The following is an 18,963-nucleotide window of genomic DNA, read 5'->3' as shown; positions in this document are numbered from 1 at the left end:
AGAGAAATATTATCCCAAGCAGTAGTTTACCTATCTGATTTGATAGGGCCTATATTTTGTGGCTTTTAAGATAATACAAATATGTTCAGTTTTATTGTGAAACGATCAACGTGTTAAGCTCTGTCTACAGTATCAAACTAGTTTGACAAAAAATGTGATGTGCCCAAATATAGTAGTGATATGCCCAAATGTGGTAGTGATATGACATCATCATGTCCATATGGGCTGCACATCACTTTTTTGTCACATAAAGTTGATAGTGTAGACAGAGCTTTAGGTAGTCATCGTGCATTTTGTCAATATTTTCAAAATACTACCTTCCGATCTCCTATAATTTCATTTTTTATTTCAAGTTTATAGCTTACACAATTTCGGTAAAATATTCCTTTTGTATTTAAAACCCCATTAGCTATAAACTATGCATTGTAAGGATAGCTACAGAGCTTCTTTTACCTTCTTTATTAACTCAAATTCAAAATTCAAAAACTGTTATTGTCTAATAATCATATACAATAATACAATTGGAAAGTTGTTGTTTGATACACAACTATAACACAAATAAAGTGTACCGAACAAGTAAAAATTGTAAATATATTGATATACAGTGGTATTTATAAGTTGATTATCGACTTTGTGAAACTCTTCTAAAAACAAATATTATTGTAAAGACAATCATTACTGAATTAAGTTACGAACACTTTTTGTTTTTGTTGTTGTTTGTTTTGTATTATTGTTTTTTTCTTTATTGTTTGCCTTTAAGAGACGATCTTCTGGTAAAATTTCCCTCTATCAATTATTTCATTATTATAAATATTGATTTTACATTGAATAAATGTCAGGAAGTAATAGTACATTCGCAAATGCTCTATCAAAATCATAAATAATTTATGTAAGACCGGAAATAAGATTGCTTTAAAATGAACAAATTCTGTTCATTGCGCATGCGTATTTATAATGTTTGTAAAAATCAATGGCCGGAAGTGTAGGAGTGGTTTATATAATATTTTAATTATTTAGCTTAAATAATCCAAAACATAAATAATTTTTCAAAGATACGACCATAGTCTTGGCAATCAAACGATTTGTTTCATAAAAATTAAAGGTCTCATGTTCCTCGTGTGTAACGGTTGATTTTACGACCTTTTAAGAGTTTCTAATGTGAGAATATCAGATACATTCCCATAAGTGTGGCTATTAATCAATATAAACATTCTAAACGGAATATTTAGATACAGTCGTCATTCTGATTAAAACGAAATTAGGAAAGAATGTAATGCCGTATTATTATTCATTTTATATATCATAGTAGGCCCTACTTGGTGGACAAATGTAAGTTTAAAAAGAATGGACTCTTTTAGAATAGATTTAGTTTATGCCTACAGTAACTTTAAACGAGTCGAGAAGCTGGACGTTAGTGTCCCTAGTATCAGTCGTAGGCAACGCAAGTAATTTGACCAATTACAGGATGGATCATCCCAACTTTCGCTTGTGATTGGTCAACTCACTTGCGTTATCACTGCCATATTTGAACATATCACCCCCATATTTTGGCACATCACATTTTTTGGGTCAAACTACTGTGATGTGTAATGGACACAGCTTACAATATTCTAAATTGAAATGCCGTATTTATAATAAAATACATTTTTTCTATAACACTTTTCTTTGTTTAAACCATGTTGTCAATTGTACACTTTCCATACAGATAATTTTCTCAATATCTCCAAGTTGGGCAAGAAAATTATCAGAATATAAAAATATGCTAAGCAGAAGTCCATTACAATTGTTAGAAGTCATAGATCAAAGCAATTATCTCTAATGGTATTCTTCATCCTTGTGTGGTTTTATCTAAACGCAGATCACGTCTATAATCTTCAGTTAATATTTCTGTTTTAAACTACTGTGACGTGACCAGCATTCCCAGTAGTATGCGGCGGGATTAACTCGTTATGTCGACCTTTCGTTTCCATGACGCGTCACGTGACTAGGCTATTGAGTAATTGTCATTATGCGCATCCTCATGTTTGAAAGTGGGTAGAAATACAGCTCCGTAGTCGTCAATACGAAAGGTATCCATTCAACAAACTGTTTTTGTAGTGAATTTCTCCCGGATTTCTTCAACAATATTTTAAAATGCATTTGACTTTATTTGTTGTAGATTAAGTAAAGAGTGATCCGTCACGCAAAACCCTTTTGTGTGTTTTACGATACGACTGTAACGTTGGCTATTAACGTGTAAAGATACAATGCTACTAGAATATCAATTTGCTTCTAATGATGACGTCATACACGTTTATAACATGATTTTATGTGATAGAATGATTATACAGGCGTCAGTGAAGTTCTTTCCAAAAAAGACATTTCACAGACACACGTCATTATTGCATATGTGTAGGCCTAAACACACATCCCAAGGCACATTCGATTTATAAACGATTTATTTGGTGAAATAATGTTACCCGAGAACCTATGAATACCAAATAATAACATTTGTCTATGTTCCCTTGGGCCAAATGATCTTCATCACATGTCAGTACTATTTTTGTTCGATCTCTCCCATCAAATTAGGAATTTAATTTTAGATTTTGCTTTTTTATTCATGGATTTGTAATGTGTATACAAGCGTAAGACATATATAAATATTTTTAGTTTAAAATATTTATTAAGAATTCTAGGCCAAATTGTATTATTATTTGATATCTCTTATTTTTTCACTTTAAATCCTGGGAATTTTTGAAATCTTTCTTATGTTCTTTGTTATTAATTGTATGTCTTTGCCTTTCTTGACGAAATAAATAAAATGAAACATGAATCACTCTAAATCAATCTAAAACAAAATGCTAATTGGAGGCAGGTCTGCGCATGTAATACTATACAGTAGGCCTACATATTGTAACTTTTACTTAAATCAAAATCTTACAACATAAGATGGCGGTTGTGTTATTATGAGTCTAGTTGCAGCAAATTTGAATAAATCCATGGACAACATTCTCACCAGTAGGCCTATACAATTCTACCTTGGTGAATACAAATTATTCGTCTAAAATTAAATTAGTTATAACCATTCAACGTAATCCACATTGCATTTATATATTAAAATTTTAGTAAGCCTTTCAAATAATTTCTCAGCGTTCGATTTATCTCTGTAGTGTTTGTTAGTCATTTAAGAGGTTGTCGAGCTTTAGTTGAATCATTCACACCACACATACACTCTTGATCGATACACTCCCAATGACAAACAAAAAGAATATCGAAGTCTTATGAACGTTGCTTAACATAAGGCGGATATTTATATGACAAGCCCAATCCTAACTGAAGAGCCAATTTATGCGAAATAATAATTGTATGTGTTTAATTTTAGAGCAGGAAGCCAGAAATACTTTGTAAAATATTTCCACAGAAATGCAATTAAAAACACTTCCTGCTGCATATCTGGAAACATTAATTTTGGTCATAAATTAATTTTACAATGTGCACTTAAGTGATGTTATAACTTACACCAAACATAATATGTTTGGTGTAATAATAATAATTATTATTATTATATTATTATATATATATATATATACATGTTATTTAACTTCAGAAAAAAGCTCAAGAAAACAGTACATATTAATATAGAAATTTATTGTTTTCATAGGCCTATTTTTACAAAATATAATCGTCGGTAGTAGTAGTAAAAGCCTAAGTTATATTTAAGGTAACATAGCAGATTGCTGGAGTTTTCTTTTGTGAACCTTGTACACGCTTAGCCTACTTCTTCTCCACTGACGTACATTAGACTCATCTAATAAATTATAGCTCATATCAGGTATTGATTATACTTCTAGTTTGAAATCAGTAGAGATATGGATATTATTAATACAGTAATGATCGTATTCATAATGGGTTTCGTACGACGGTATCCAATATACTTAAATGCTGACCTATGCTCTAATACCAAGGATCAAATATTTATAAGAACTTTGATGATACATTTTTAGTGATATGTTGTATAAGGAGATACAAAGTGCACGCGCGCGTACACACATCGTATAAAAGTTGGAACGCGTGCGTGTATATTCGCACGTACTATGTACGTATGGAAGAGTACGGGTTGTAATTATAATAAACATAACACCCAGTCTTCCTGTCTAAACAATTTCAATAAATTAATGTGCTTCAATTACTATTGATAGTATAATCTTTTGTTGCACCGCCTAATGAAGTGTCTCTTCCAGTGACTTGAACAATGTCGTCTGCAACATTCAGCCTAAACCGATTTTATTCTTTAATTCAATCAATATTAATACAATTTCCTCCATTATAATGCATGCAAAACTACGAAGAAGCAAACAAATGTTTGTTGTTGAAGTTTCTCTAAACAATTACTTTTTTTACTTACAGACTATGGACTTAAGGATGAACAGTTTGCTGAACTGAACATTGTTTTGTGAAATTTTAAGTTAAAACATCATGCCTGGTTTGATCAACCGTCACACACGCACGAAAATCCCACTTCAGGGTATTCGCGTATCGTCATGCGTTAACGGACAGTCCTTAGCAACCACGTCTGCGCTTACGTATTACAATGACGAAGATCACGTGGTTGAAGGATTCTTTGTTCTTCCATTGGACGAGGCTAGTTCTTTAGTGGGATTTGAAGCCCACCTCCAAACGCGTAACATTACAATACAACTTAAAGACAAAACTGATATAGATCATTTTAACGAGCACTTAGGTGGGGGAAGCCAAACTTATTTAGTACAAGGAAAGTTTACTCTCTCTGAAACCGAGGAACAGACTATATTCTGTGCGAATATTGGAACAATTCGACCTTTTGGATCTGTGACACTTTTATTGAGTTTGGTTTCTGAATTACAAACGAACGTTGAGGGTGGTGTAGTTGTAAAATATCCATGTGTGTTAACTCCACGGTTGCAAACGGATTTTCGAACGAATTCAACAAAAGATTCCGACTATCAATCTGTCTTGAATGATGACTTTCAGGAAATTCTACAATCGGACGAAAATATAATTCCAGAACAAACGTTTAAAAAGTTGTCGGAAATTGCAAATGAAACGCCGTACAACCCAATGGAATATAACTTTGAATTCCAACTGGAAGTTAAAGCTCCAACGTTATTAGCTGGTGTATGGAGCTCGAGTCATTCGATACGGGTTGACGCGGATCCGTTTGCAAAAGACGCGTCATCAGTATTTGTAACGCTTGCCGAAGCACATCCAATGGACAGAGATCTTGAAATTACAGTTTTCCGAAGAAACATAAGCGAACCTGTAGTTATTCTTGAACATGGAAACATGCGTCCCGAAGAATACGAAGTGTTTGTTAAATCAGAAAACGAGTTTATCCGAGAAGCCGAGCTTGGTGACGAAAATGAACGAAATGTTTCTTACATAAAAAATCGACTTCATAAAGACATTATGCACATTCCAGTCATTATGTTGAACTACTTTCCAAATTATGACGATTTTAAAAAGAAACTCCAAAGAGATGAATATGAAGTTCCCGGGGAATTTGTTTTTGTTGTAAACCGGAGTAGCAGTATGTGTGGTGACACCATCGCTAACACTCGGGAATCTCTACTATTATGCATAAAAAGTCTACCTTTCTCATGTCGCTTTAACGTTGTTGGATTTGGTTCCACGTGTAAAACCGCGTTTGAACAAAGTCGGCCATACACGCAGGACAATGTGAAAGAGGCTAGCAATCACATTCGCACGATTCGTGCAGATCTTGGTGGGAACAACCCGGACCTTCACACTGCGTTGTCGTGGGTATTCGAGCACCCTGTTGCAAGGGGCTGGCCTAGACAAGTGTTTGTCATAACTGACGGTGGAATTTCGAATTCTGGTCAAACAATTGAACTTATAAAAGCAAATTGTAACAACACAAGGTAATTACAATAACAAAAGTCGTGACATATTCCTTTTCAGTAATAACTTATACTTGTACAATTAATTCTTAATTGGGTCTATATTATAGAAACTGACAATATAAATTTTAAAAAGCATATCTTGTTTAAAAATCTTTACCGGTACCAATATTTTGCTATTTTATTGTTTAGCTTATACGCATATAAATGCATTAAATAACCTATGGTTTTCCAGTAAAACTTACTGATTTTATGGTATTTTTGTAGGGTGCACGTTATAGGTGTTGGGTACAGGTCTTCCACACTACATCTTGAAACCATGGCAAGTGTTGGTAGAGGGACAGCGGTGATGATAAACAAAGAAGACAGAATGCATAAAAAGGTATTACATTCTTTTCACTTCCAATCATTAGTCTATGACTAATGTTTTCCTTTTGTAAATCCTCCCCATGGAGCTATTAGGTATTCGATTTACTAATCGTCCATCGGTGCATTTTAATACAAAGTAGATGTTGCCAGTTCAATATATATTTTCTTTCTCAAACATTCTCAATCAATCAATTTCTTTTAGTTCGGAATATTTTATCCATATAAAAAAAACACGTACAAACAGAAAAAGAAAAAACAAAATTCGCAAACTCTAAGCTTAAATATAGGCCTAGCTGGTTAGAAAGATTAAAGAAAAAAAAAGAAATTTCTGATCATAAAGAAATAATAGCTAAAACAATGCTGCCGAATATAAAGTGGAGACAGAACAACTGAGGAAATCTAGCGGTATATCAAATTGTTGAATACTTTTATCATTTCAGGTTCTCGAACTTCTAAAGAGTTCTTTACGACCATGCATTAGTGACATCACCTTCCAGTGGTCTCTTCCGTACGGTATAGAGTTGTGTCAGACACCAACACACCATCCGACACTACTACAAGGAGAGTCAATCGTTGTATACGGTATTCTAACAGATACAGCTGGAATGAAAACGACGGTTGGATCGTTCCTAAAGGAAGAGAGGCATAATCCATTTCTGGACAAGAATCTATCAGACGATCAAAGTGTTGATATGGAAGATGACAGAAATTCGTCATTTTCTCCTCAACATGATAGTCAGTCCAGTAACCGGTCTTTTATTGGAAGTAAGTTCCAGTTCATGTGTAACTTTAGCTCTGTCCACACTATCAAACTTTATGTGATACGGCATCATCATGCCCATCACATGTTGTTGTCATATAAAGTTTGATAGTGTAGACAGAGCGTTATATCTAAAAATAAATCGTACTGAAGGAAAGATTATCTGATTTTGTACGTGTATCTTATATCTTAAAAAATAAAATGCTAATTCTCGCTTCAAAACGTATAGAACTCTGGAATTATGGGAAGTATTTTAAAAGAATCTAACTGGAAAATAGACCCAAAAGCAAAAGTGCTATATTTTTGTTGAAATCCAGTACATTGTCAAAACCTTGATTTCACCTCTTGAAGTTTAAAATTGTTTTTAATGTCAAGGATACATATTTTAGATTAATTTTCTCATCAAATCTATCAGAATATTATGACTTTTAGAAATAATCATCGGGAATTATTTTCATCCTGATTAGTACGCAGCTATCTACCTAATACAGTATTTATAACGCCCAATTACTTTGTATTCAATAAGTACGTCATGCAACATGTACTTGAAATTGCCAAGATAGATAAATATTGCTTTATGATGAGATTGGAAAACAAGACATCTCTTAAAATTGCAATACAGGTCTATTCTTAGTTTAATATATCAACACCTGGCTTAGAAATATCTATCAACTTTTCTAAGTGCTTAGCAATTTATATTCAGATTCTGGTACACTTATCATACAATTATAGCCAATACCAAAATGATAATCTCAAGATAACTTTAAAGTTACTTAATTCTGCATCCTCTATAAAAAAAAGGACGGCGGTTGGGCTTGATTTGGTTTATTTTGATACCATACAAGAAAAAAGCACATGTAAAAGCGGAACAAAAAGGCAATTATTAATCTGCATTGTACATCCTTATAAATCCCCAAAATGGGATTTACAATCCTCAGGATTACCCGCAAACATAACCTATTCAAATCCGTCTCCCTTCTAGATGATATACATCAATGTGATATGTTGTATAACAAGAATACGGAGTGGAGTAGTATGTATTATATTGTAATATCTTTAAATGTTTGTAACTTTTATTGAAAGGTGCATCCCCTGTCAGAACACTTTCATCGTCACCAAAATCAGACTCTCGAGTTGAACAAGAAATAAATGAACAATTTCCAAGACATTTATCGAACGATGATTCGGTAAGTAACTTTTTCAACTTCTTTTCAAAATAGAAGAAGTACGAAAGAAGTATTTTTACTAAAAAACAGGAAAAATTAATACATTTAAAAAAATTATTTTTTTTTTGGTAGAAATTATTATTTAGCTTTATATTTCTTTATTTTGAAGATGAAACATCGTAGAATTGAACTTCTCACAAAGCGAGTAAGAGCAAGTTCTTTAACAGAAGCATCTGACGCCGTCGATCCGGGTACTTTACGTACAATGCTGTCTCGCCTGTCGTATCACGACCGACGGAAATCGTCCAGCCCTACACATGTCTCACGTACGCGACCGAAATCAGAAACGGATCGTCGCCCACCGAAACTATCAATTCTGAAACAAGAAGAGCAGCTTAGCATTGAGCTAGGCCCAATGAGTCCTGTTTGGGATAACTTCCTAGAGGGCGGGCGTAACGATTTTAACTTTGATGTCGATCTTGAAAAGGGACTTGACGAATCTTGGATACTCGATGGGGATAATCTAATAGATATTAAAGCGCGGTCGACAATGTGTTCACTTACTATCTATGGACTATTTTGTGGTAAATCAATTGAATGTCACGTGCCATTTGATATACGCAAGTTATTATGTAGAGGAGCAAGGGTGCAAAATGAAGATGAAGACGTCTGGGAGGACACTATTCACCAACTTGCCGCAAAAACTCTGATAAAGGACTTGGAACTATTAGAAATGCAGGCAATTCGAGATGAAGGTAAATATAGGCTTCATCTTTGAACTGTTTTAGTGCAGTGGTTAGGCCATCCGATCACAAATAATGTCATTTATATTTGGCTATGTTTTGGGAATTAATGTTAAAAAGAATTTTTCGATTGAGAACTATAATGAAAGTAAATTTAACTACTAAATAAAACTTTCTAAACATTCTAAAATAACTACATTTCATATGAGTATAGGTCTATAATAAACATGATATTAGCAAATGCTCTGATTTCATTCAAAAGTTTCAAGAACAAGTCTTAGTGACATGCCAAGTGATGAGGCTTTCAAACTTCACACAAAAGTGGTTGACGTCAGCCAGTCTGCCAACGTCATCTCCAAACATACGGCTTTCATATCAGTCGACCAAGAGACGGATGAACCCCTTCCATGCTTGGTACAGGTAAGCATTCCCCCTCCACATACACGCAATCCCAACCCCTCCAATTTCAACTCCACTTCCCAGATCAATTGCCACTGCATGTCTGTTGACCTATAGAAACAAATTAAACCAAACCCCACTTACAACTGTTTAATCATCTTTACATCCTACAAGCCTGACTCCAGCCTGACTGTTGTTGTTTAAACAACAATAACCACTTTGTTACACTTTTACATGTTACACTGTCATTCATATTCGTGTAATAATATTAATAATTAGAATAACACGTGTTCGCCTTCCTCAATAGGTACAATCAAACTCTAAAGCACTTAAGCAATGTTCTGCCAAAAGGCACTCAATGCAGCAAAGTCATTCTAGTGGATTTGGAGGAAAGTTTTCAAATTCATTCACAGAATCTGAAGACGATGCATTCTCATCAGGCTATGGTAGGTTCAATTTTCTATAGTCGTATTACGACTATTGTTTCTCAATAAAAAGAATCATCATTATTTATATTTGATCGGAGTAGGACAGAACTAATAATGTGTCTAAAACTATTAAACACATTTTCCAGAAAAAAACTTACAATATTAAATTATAAAAACGATACACAAATAAAAAGTGTATTGATGCATTAGTCTCTAATCATACGTTCTGATTTAGTAAGTAATAGTGCAGTGTATTTAATAGATGTAGCATTCTACACGTCAGCCCATTAACGACATCTCATCACAGTTTACTTATACTTTCCATTTATCTAAAATTGTATTTAATCAATAAATAAAACCGAAGTTATATTCTATTAATAGAGACGGGTTAAATTCCACTAAACAATGCGCATGCGCAGTGGTTTATTATTTAGTAGCATAGTATAGTTAGACTGCACTTAGAAATAATCGTTATTCGAACAGTAAATAAAATACAGTTGTTTGTTTCATTAGATTTAGTGATTATATCATATTATTAGCGATACAAAAAAGCCCGAATCCATTCTTTAAATCTTGGAAATGTTATCAACGTATACTAATAATTAAAATGGAAGAATTTAGGTAAAGCTTGGTTTTGTTTAGAGAAAGAATTTTAAAGCATTTTTATTGTGTTTTTAATAATAAAATGTTACTACATTTGCATTTTGATATTAATTTATACACGCTGAAATGCATAGCAAATAATTATTAATGACAACATGTAGCACGTATTATCTGTACTGGAATGTTTACAATATTAATGACGTCATTAAACTAAAATGACGTCACTCACAAACACTATGACGCCACTTCTAACCGTCTGAAAAAACATCATTTGAATTAATTCGAAATTAATTTTTAAAACAATCATTATTTTTCCAAGTCGTAATCACATCTCAATTTAGATATACTTTTTAGTACGGCTTTAGTAGCGTCATTTCGCCAGAGACATCACACATACTGCACGTCACAAAGTGTAAACGTGCGTACAAACACAGATACGAATTAACGTCGGGTGTTAGTTTGATTCACGGTGTTTTCGTGTTAAAGTCTTGTTTTTAAATGTTTTTACTATCTATCTATTCTTTCCTGATAATAGTCTTGACTTGGATATCAGGCTTCGAAGTAGAAGGTATGCATGATATAAATTGAACTTTAATAGTTGCACGTAGCATGTTATTCTGCATTTTGCTTGTCTAATTTATGTTGTACGCTCATACTATACGCAATATATTTGTGAGAGGAACGTCGTTGCACAATGCATGGTGGGAAGAAATTAGGGGCAGGAAGTGACCAAAAAATCCCGTAAACACAATGCGCGTACGTGCCTCCATTTCCTTCCCATCATGCGTCACACACGCTATTTATTTGCAATCAACCTAATTATTAGATTACTGCATCTCTGTCTATTTTAGTTTAAATTGAAAATAGAATACATATTATAATCATAACGAATATAATTCTTAAGAATATTTAAATATAAACAAACATTGATAATATGATTTTGACAAAAAATATTAGTTTGTTATTAATACAAGAAAGCGATGTATAAATATATGATTAAATAGTCAACGATAATGCAAAATGAAATAATTAAAACGTTATTAACAATACTAATATAAAAACGTCAATAATGTATTTATTTTTTTCAATTTAAGCCAAAATAATTGTTTTACTAGTAAGTAGTTTGAGTGCGTTAGTCGCCGCTTTTCTAATCTACAATTTGGTGTGCTTTCTATCCTACCAAACCATCTATGCTAATTAAACTTTTATAGATATATTTAATTACATTGCAAAATTTGAAAAACAATTATTAAAAAAAAGTATAGCCTACTATCTAAAATGTAGTAGCTTAATTATGAGTGTATAATAATCAGGTTATACCGCCCCCTATTATATTTTACTTTACACAACAACCGCATTCGGCGCTATAACACAGACCTATCATACGGGTTGCTAATCTTCTTTTACATTATGTTTACGTTGCATCGCTAAAGCTCTGTCCACACTATCAAACTTTATGTGAAAAAAGTGTGATGGGACCAAATATGGTAGTGATATCCTTAAATATGGTAGTGATATGACGCCATTATGAGCACATCACATGTTGTTTGATCGTGTAGATAGAGCTTTACACACACAAGCACCTAAGTCAGATAACATTCTCCACGATAAAACTAGACACATTAATATGGAAATATCCGAGTAGGCATATACAGTACCACTTTGTTCCTTAAATATGTACGGAACTTTTGAACATTCTTTTTTTTTTGGTGGGCAACATATAACCACAAATCAGATTCATCTGGAATTCTTTTGCAATATCTTAGGCCTTAATTGAAATGTTACATAATGTGACTGTTGTCAAGTTCCCTACATTAGTACCGTTTTTTTTACCACAAATTATTTTTCAGAAACTGAAAGTTCTGCAAATTTACTTCATCAAAGGCATGTTGTTTCTTATGACTAACAACATACTCTTGTATATATTTATTATCTTATCGTGCTAAGATTTCTATCAGCGTGCATTTTGTGTTCCCTTACATAGGTCGGCCTCCTAGTCCAGTCGGCTCTACGATATCAGAACCAGTACGCTGGAACGGAGCCTACGTGTCCCAAAAAGGTCATATATATGACCTGGCAACATCTAATAGTGAGTCATATGCTCTTTTCTGTTTGTATATCTTAGTACTTAACAATAATAGTTGAGCAATCGTCTATTCTAATGCTATTCAATGTTCATTATTTGTCTATGTTATTGTCAATAATGTGAAATGAATTACTTCATGTTATCTGCTGCTAAATTCACATTTGTTCCGTTTTCGTTGTAACCCTTCTGACCTTAAAAACGACATTATAACAAAAATAAGTATTATGAAACTTTTTACAAATTATCACGTAGTACATTGAAGTGAGCTAGGGATGGTGAATGGAACACTACGAAAAACCCAAACCTAACAATCTATTGTATATGTATTTTATAAATTGTTTTTTTCTATATGGACGTGTGATAAATAAAGTTGATCTTGAAAGCTTTCTTAACGATGTAAACGGAACAAATAAATGCTTAATATATAGCAACACATTCGCACTATTCTCTATCCATGGAGTAAACAATATCATTGTATTTTTTCCTCCATGATCTAACTTTGCTCTCATCAAGATTATTTTTAAATATAGTACGATTACTATAATACAAACTTATATTAGATTAGGGAAGTATATATTTATTTTGTATAACTGCTTGTAGAAAGATTATCAGTATCGATTTACCGATAACATTTCCAAAGAATAATTAAATTGACATTAGTTTTATTGATTTACAAAATCTTCATAAGATTGTTAGATGTAACAGATCAATGTACTATATTTTTATTTACTTATTTCACACGTGACGTCATACAAGATTGAAATGCGTTGTTAGTACAGGCCATTTTACATACGAGCGGTAAGCGTGTTCTTATATAGCGCCCTCTATAATGTTCCCTATTATGTCATAATTAATCATGAATTATTCATGAATTCTGCCCACGTTCGTCCTGGAAAAAAAAATTACGCGAGCGGTAACGGTAAGCGGCAAAAACCGCGTAGCTTGTTCCGCGTAAAATCTGTATCTACCATGAGTGATAATTAACCGCCCGTCTTCTTCGCGTTGTGTGTAAATAGTCATATGGAATAACATAAATGTTATATTTTTTTACCGTTACCGTACCGTTCGTCTGTGTAATATTGGTTCACTACAGCTAAGCAGATGTATAAGGCCTAGAGTATTATGTTTCACGGATGATGTTATAAGTTGAAACCGGTTATTTTGGAATAAGCTATGCTATACGATTGTAGCCATTAATGATAAACTAGGCTAGAAAAATGATGATGATGATTTTGTCTGCTGCTCGAACCCACAATATATCGTTTATCTTAATTCAAAAGTGTAATGATGTTATTTTTCTGTGTTCAAATCATGGAAGTATCATCATCAAAACAATTATATATTATAACACATTTGTGTATCATTATTTGACATATTTGACCTCATTTTGTGAATGGTCATTTTGTGAATGGTCATTATTCCTCAAATTTGTCTTATGAATCACAAATAACAAACTTGCATGTAAAACACGTTTCATAAACATTTCAATATTATAGTTTTTGTAGCATGAGCATTGCTCTTGCATGTCGAAAATAAACTATATTGTTAATGACTCCTGTAACGAAATATGTATACATTTTACCGTGTGAAACCTTTATGTTTCTTCTTTTACAGAGTCGTTGTACAGACCGATTTCAAGCATAAACATACCATTACCAAGACCGAAGTTTGCCAATATTAGCGCCAAACTAGGAAAGATTCGCCGACGCCTTGGTACACCGACTAAACGCCCGATATTCGCAAATATACAAAACACACGCGCGCGTACAGCGAGCCTTGAATGCGTCGAACTGTTTTCGTTAGTTGAGCAACAACTGGCCTGTGGAGCTTGGAACTTAAATGCAAGTCTTGCAGATATAATGGAGATTCCACTTGAAAAACTAAGAAACGCGTCACCACTGTGTATGGTAGAAAGTCGATTGGAGTGTGAATGCCCGCACGATACATTCACAACAGATAGTGCTGACCTGCACGATTCCGTATTTGGAAATGAGATTCGCACTTCTGATAGTGGTTACAAGTCTTTTATATCGGCAAATACGTCACCTGATAGAGGGAACTCATTACTCATGTTAGGATCTGGTATCCAGTCAAAGAATGCCACAGGACCGGTTTCCGATCCAACGTCGCCCAACTCTGTTGAGTCTGGTGGCGTGTTTGTGCCCGATTTAGAATTGGAACAGCGATTGTGGGGTACGGCCTTGGCTGTCATTTGGCTACATCATAGTTGCTCTAATCTAAAAGCTGAATGGGATTTGATCTATCATAAGGCTCATCGATGGTTAGCCAATCAACGACTTCCAATGGGGTATGACGTACCTGCTTTGAAAGCTGCCGCCTACCAGGTATATTTACTACTTAAAAGGTAACATGGTAATTAATGTTCTTATTATGTGAAGTCAAAGAATACGATGATATAGAGCGTATAAAACAATCTGCGCATGTCTATAAACAGATCTGTGTTGATCTCTTTCATGATCGACTGCGCACACTTTTACATTGTCGTAAACGACGTCGTGAACGCTTACGTAACGACATTCAGTTTGTATGTGTGAGGAGAAATTACTTTTAATTGTCGAAGGTAAATCCCCAAAAAACAGGTCATTAAACATCCATTTGAAGTTCACACATGTTCTTGTAAATGTATAAAATGAATTGTATTATTTATCATCAACTTATATGTGTTATTGTAGTATGTATTAGTAGCAATGTTTAGTTTTCCTGAAATCATAACGCGTTGGCAAAGTATTTTAAGCCTGGTTCCCACTAGCGACGCAACGTAAGAAAATACCTTTCAAATAAAGCTTGGTTCCCACTAAGACGCAACGTAAGAAAATACCCTTCAAATAAAGCTTGGTTCCCACTAAGACGCAACGTAAGGACGTAGACGCAATGCAAGCGAGTTGACCAATCACACGCGATTGTTCGAATAATCTATCCCGGCCTTGTGATTGGTCAAATCACTTTACGTTGCGTTACGTCCTTGCGGTGCGTCGCTAGGTGGGAACAAGCTTAATTGTGCTTGCCCCTGCCTGTGTGAAATCAAACCTGCGATGTTTGCAGCATTGTTGCGTCGTCGGTTCCCACTTGTGATTACGCAATACAGCACTTTGCGTCGATACGTTGCTGCGTTGCGTTGCTAATGGGAACCAAGCTTACATTTTGTTGTGTAATATGACGTACTAATCAACATTGGTTTCCAAATTATGAACAAAATTTCAAACAAAATATATTTACTGCGTGTCTGTACAATCATGTTTCCATAGAAACCATGGACGCGTTAACGTCGTTATGATTTGAAGATTGATATCAAATGTTGACTAGTTTTAGCTAATTTATTTATTAAATTACAGATTTTGTTGGTTGTTTAACATAATTACATTAATATAAGTGATATAATGAAATGAATGAAATATATTTTGATGACAATTGCAGATTCAGTTAATGTATGTATGAATTGGAGTGAGGGGTGGGTGACAGGTTTGAAAACCGAACCCAATGTAGGCCTACTACTGTATAGAATATTGTAGTGGTACAAACTAGTTAGACTTATAGGATCCAAAGACAAAACAATGATTAAACAGGGGAGAGTAATTTTACACTTCCTTGAATTACTAAACGCCTAACTGACGAGTACACAAAAAAGACACATTTTTCCTGATTACGTAACATTCAGAAAACGTTTAAAGTATATACATAGATTACAATGCTAGACTTTGTGTTTATTGTTGATATTTTAATATTAGTTGTTTAGAAGTATTATTCATGTAAATAAGGAAACGTTTGCAATTGAACAAATTAAATATAAAGCTTGGTTCCCACAAGAGAGGTAATGCAATGACGTAAACGAAACGTGAGCGGGTGGAACAAGCGACAGTTTGAATAATTCATCGCTTTAGTGAGAACCAGGCTTAACACGCAAACCGACAAACTGAGTTGGTATGTAGCTTAATCCTTCCTTCTCACTAAAGCGTGGTTCCCACTAGCGACGCAACGCAAGGATGTACGGTAACGCAACGCAAGTGAATTGACCAATCACAACCGATGGCTTATTCGCTTGTGATTGCTGTCTATAACTTCGCTTGTCATTGGTTAAAACGCTTGCGTTGCGTTTACGTCCCTGCGTTACGTTCTAGTGGGAACCAAGCTTTAGTGAGAACCAGGCTTAACACGCAAACCTACACACTGAGTTGGTGTGTAGCTTAATGCTTCCTTCTCACTAAAGACGTAACTCAAGAACGTAACACAACGTACGTGATTTGACCAATCACAAGCCATGCATTATAAAAAATGTCGTTTGTCTTTGGTCCACTTACTTGTCTTTGAGTCTACGTTCTCGCGTTGCGTTTCTAGAGAAACCATCTTTAGAACTCAATATTTAGTAGGTGCTTTGTATTAGCAAAATGTTATTCTACTTATACTCTATGATGGAATAGAGTTTATTTATTATCCGTATTTATAGCAATATTATACATTTTAGTACATTACCTAATGTATTACGTAACTGTTGTAATTAACCATTGCGGTAATAACATTATTTAGATAATAAAATCCTTTAAACTATTATAAAGAGATGAAATAAATATGAAATAGTCTACAATGGTAATGTGTGTGTGACGTGTGTTTTTGTCTTCAGATTAGATTAATCAAAATAAATGAAAGTAACACTCTCGCTGATTGAAATGTAGTGTTGGTTTTTATGCGATGGGTCGACTACTACCTCTTCTGGGACACCTCTATTAAGGGGACGAGGGAGACTTTTGAGTGTGCTAAAATGGTTGATTCAACCCTATCACACCAACCCATATATCGTATCGTAATAATTACGTTTTCACTGGTAAAACGTTGGCTGATAAAGTTTAATTTCTTCTCAATTTCTTGAGACCAGATCAATAGTGGTCATTGTGGTATATTCATTTTTTTTTTATTTCAGGGGACACCCTTAAGGGGACACTTAGTTCGGCCCTGAAAGTTCCCCCTTAAATGTTTCGTAAACCCTTCTCTAGAATACAGACACGTATAGTAACAACTACATCATCATGGAGGCACAAAGATTTTGTTTCTTATTGTATTGATAAAACTGTTTCAAATAATCAAAGAAATTCAATATGTTCACTTCAATAGCTTTATAATTCAATTATACATTAATCATTATCAATACAATTCAATTTATTTCCATTTAAAATTGCTAATGGAATTATTCAGCAAAATATAATAAAATGTATGGAGAAGATAGTGAAGCTAAATACCTGTTAAAATGTACAATGAAAACAACAAAGGACCAATAGAAAAACAATGTATGGAAAAAAAAAACAAAGACAGCATACAAAGTATTGTGAATTATTAAATTATATTTGTATTACTATAGACCTATATTGCAAAATGTCCACAAGAAGCACGCCATCCTATCTACTCTACATTTTACTTTAATTCAATAAACTAAAATTTAATTTTTGTCGACTAAATTAAGTTCATATAATTTAAAACAAAATGTTTCTTTTTACCAAACGTTATATAAATATCAAATATCATATTTTGAACTGTAATTTGAGACACTGTTGTTGAAACATAATAGACAAAACTCAAGCTTAGATTTCCACTAAAAGAAAGTGTATTCGTAATAATTGTCACAGATGAGCCACAGTACAGCATGGTTAAAGTATAGCAGTACATCGTCAAATAAGAGATGAACTACAATACAGCATCGTTAATTTAACTAAAATAATACACTCTAGGCCTACATCGTCTGTAATGGGGAAACTTCAACTAAAACTACTTGGTTTCTTGTGCGTATCAATAATACTCAAAGAATCATGTATGTATTTCATTTTATTTTAAATAATAGTATCGTTATAATCATGTTATTTTGGGCTTTAAATGCTCGAATGGAATGACCCATTGACCCTCAACAGCAACGACAATGCTACAAAGACCTACTGTAGAAAAAAAAAAAGAAAGTCACAAACCAAATTTGTTTACATTTATTTATTTGGCATGGTATGACTATTATCTACATTTATTTTGTTTTATAATAGGGTGCAGAAATAATCCACCACAACAACAACTATGCAAAGAAGAACTTGGTATGACGTCTGGTGAAATCGGAAGCAGCAGTATAAATGTATCTAGCGAAATAGTCAACTATACTTCTGCTTACTCTCGATTGAACTCAGCTGGTGCTTGGTGCTCAGGAAAGTCAAATTCGACAATTAAAATAACTTTTGATCAACTGACAAACGTCACAGGCTTCAAAACAAAGGGTCATTTTCCTGGAATGAAGTTTACTCTTAGCTATATATCTAACGAGAACAATTGGCAAAGCATCCTTGATGAAGAACATATGCCCATGGTTAGTTTTTTATATATTTTTGTTAACTATTTTACTATTAATTTCAGCAAACATGTTATATAAACATAGAGACAACAACAATTACTTTGATTCCACCATTGAGTGCCAAACGGAATAGTTCTGTCATTTCTGGAACTTTTGGTTTTCCCCTCCATTCTGTGCATTATGTTATCTATTTCTCTTT

At 33.7% G+C, this 18,963-nt stretch overlaps 1 protein-coding gene across 4 annotated transcripts in view; it reads left to right on the top strand.

Annotated features, from left to right (window-relative positions):
* LOC140044437 (von Willebrand factor A domain-containing protein 5B1-like) overlaps nt 1–17,008 on the top strand; it is a 33,114-nt gene extending 16,106 nt beyond the window's left edge. For 2 of the 4 annotated variants that reach the window (XM_072088946.1, XM_072088944.1), the window contains exons 2-10: nt 4,387–5,897; nt 6,144–6,258; nt 6,686–7,010; nt 8,089–8,192; nt 8,341–8,926; nt 9,177–9,334; nt 9,621–9,759; nt 12,329–12,433; nt 14,045–17,008. In XM_072088946.1, the coding sequence (XP_071945047.1) occupies nt 4,456–5,897; nt 6,144–6,258; nt 6,686–7,010; nt 8,089–8,192; nt 8,341–8,926; nt 9,177–9,334; nt 9,621–9,759; nt 12,329–12,433; nt 14,045–14,799 (3,729 nt within the window). In that variant the 5' untranslated portion in view covers nt 4,387–4,455 and the 3' untranslated portion in view covers nt 14,800–17,008. The remainder of the gene's footprint in view (nt 1–4,386; nt 5,898–6,143; nt 6,259–6,685; nt 7,011–8,088; nt 8,193–8,340; nt 8,927–9,176; nt 9,335–9,620; nt 9,760–12,328; nt 12,434–14,044) is intronic. The other 2 variants (XR_011844456.1, XM_072088947.1) reach the window with 2 other exon arrangements.
* Nucleotides 17,009–18,963: the final 1,955 nt, after the last annotated feature.

Source organism: Antedon mediterranea, chromosome 3, assembly GCF_964355755.1.
Source record: "Antedon mediterranea chromosome 3, ecAntMedi1.1, whole genome shotgun sequence".
NCBI lineage: Eukaryota > Metazoa > Echinodermata > Crinoidea > Comatulida > Antedonidae > Antedon > Antedon mediterranea.
The sequence above is the reverse complement of the archived record's forward strand: the minus strand, read 5'-3'. Positions and strand labels throughout refer to the sequence as shown.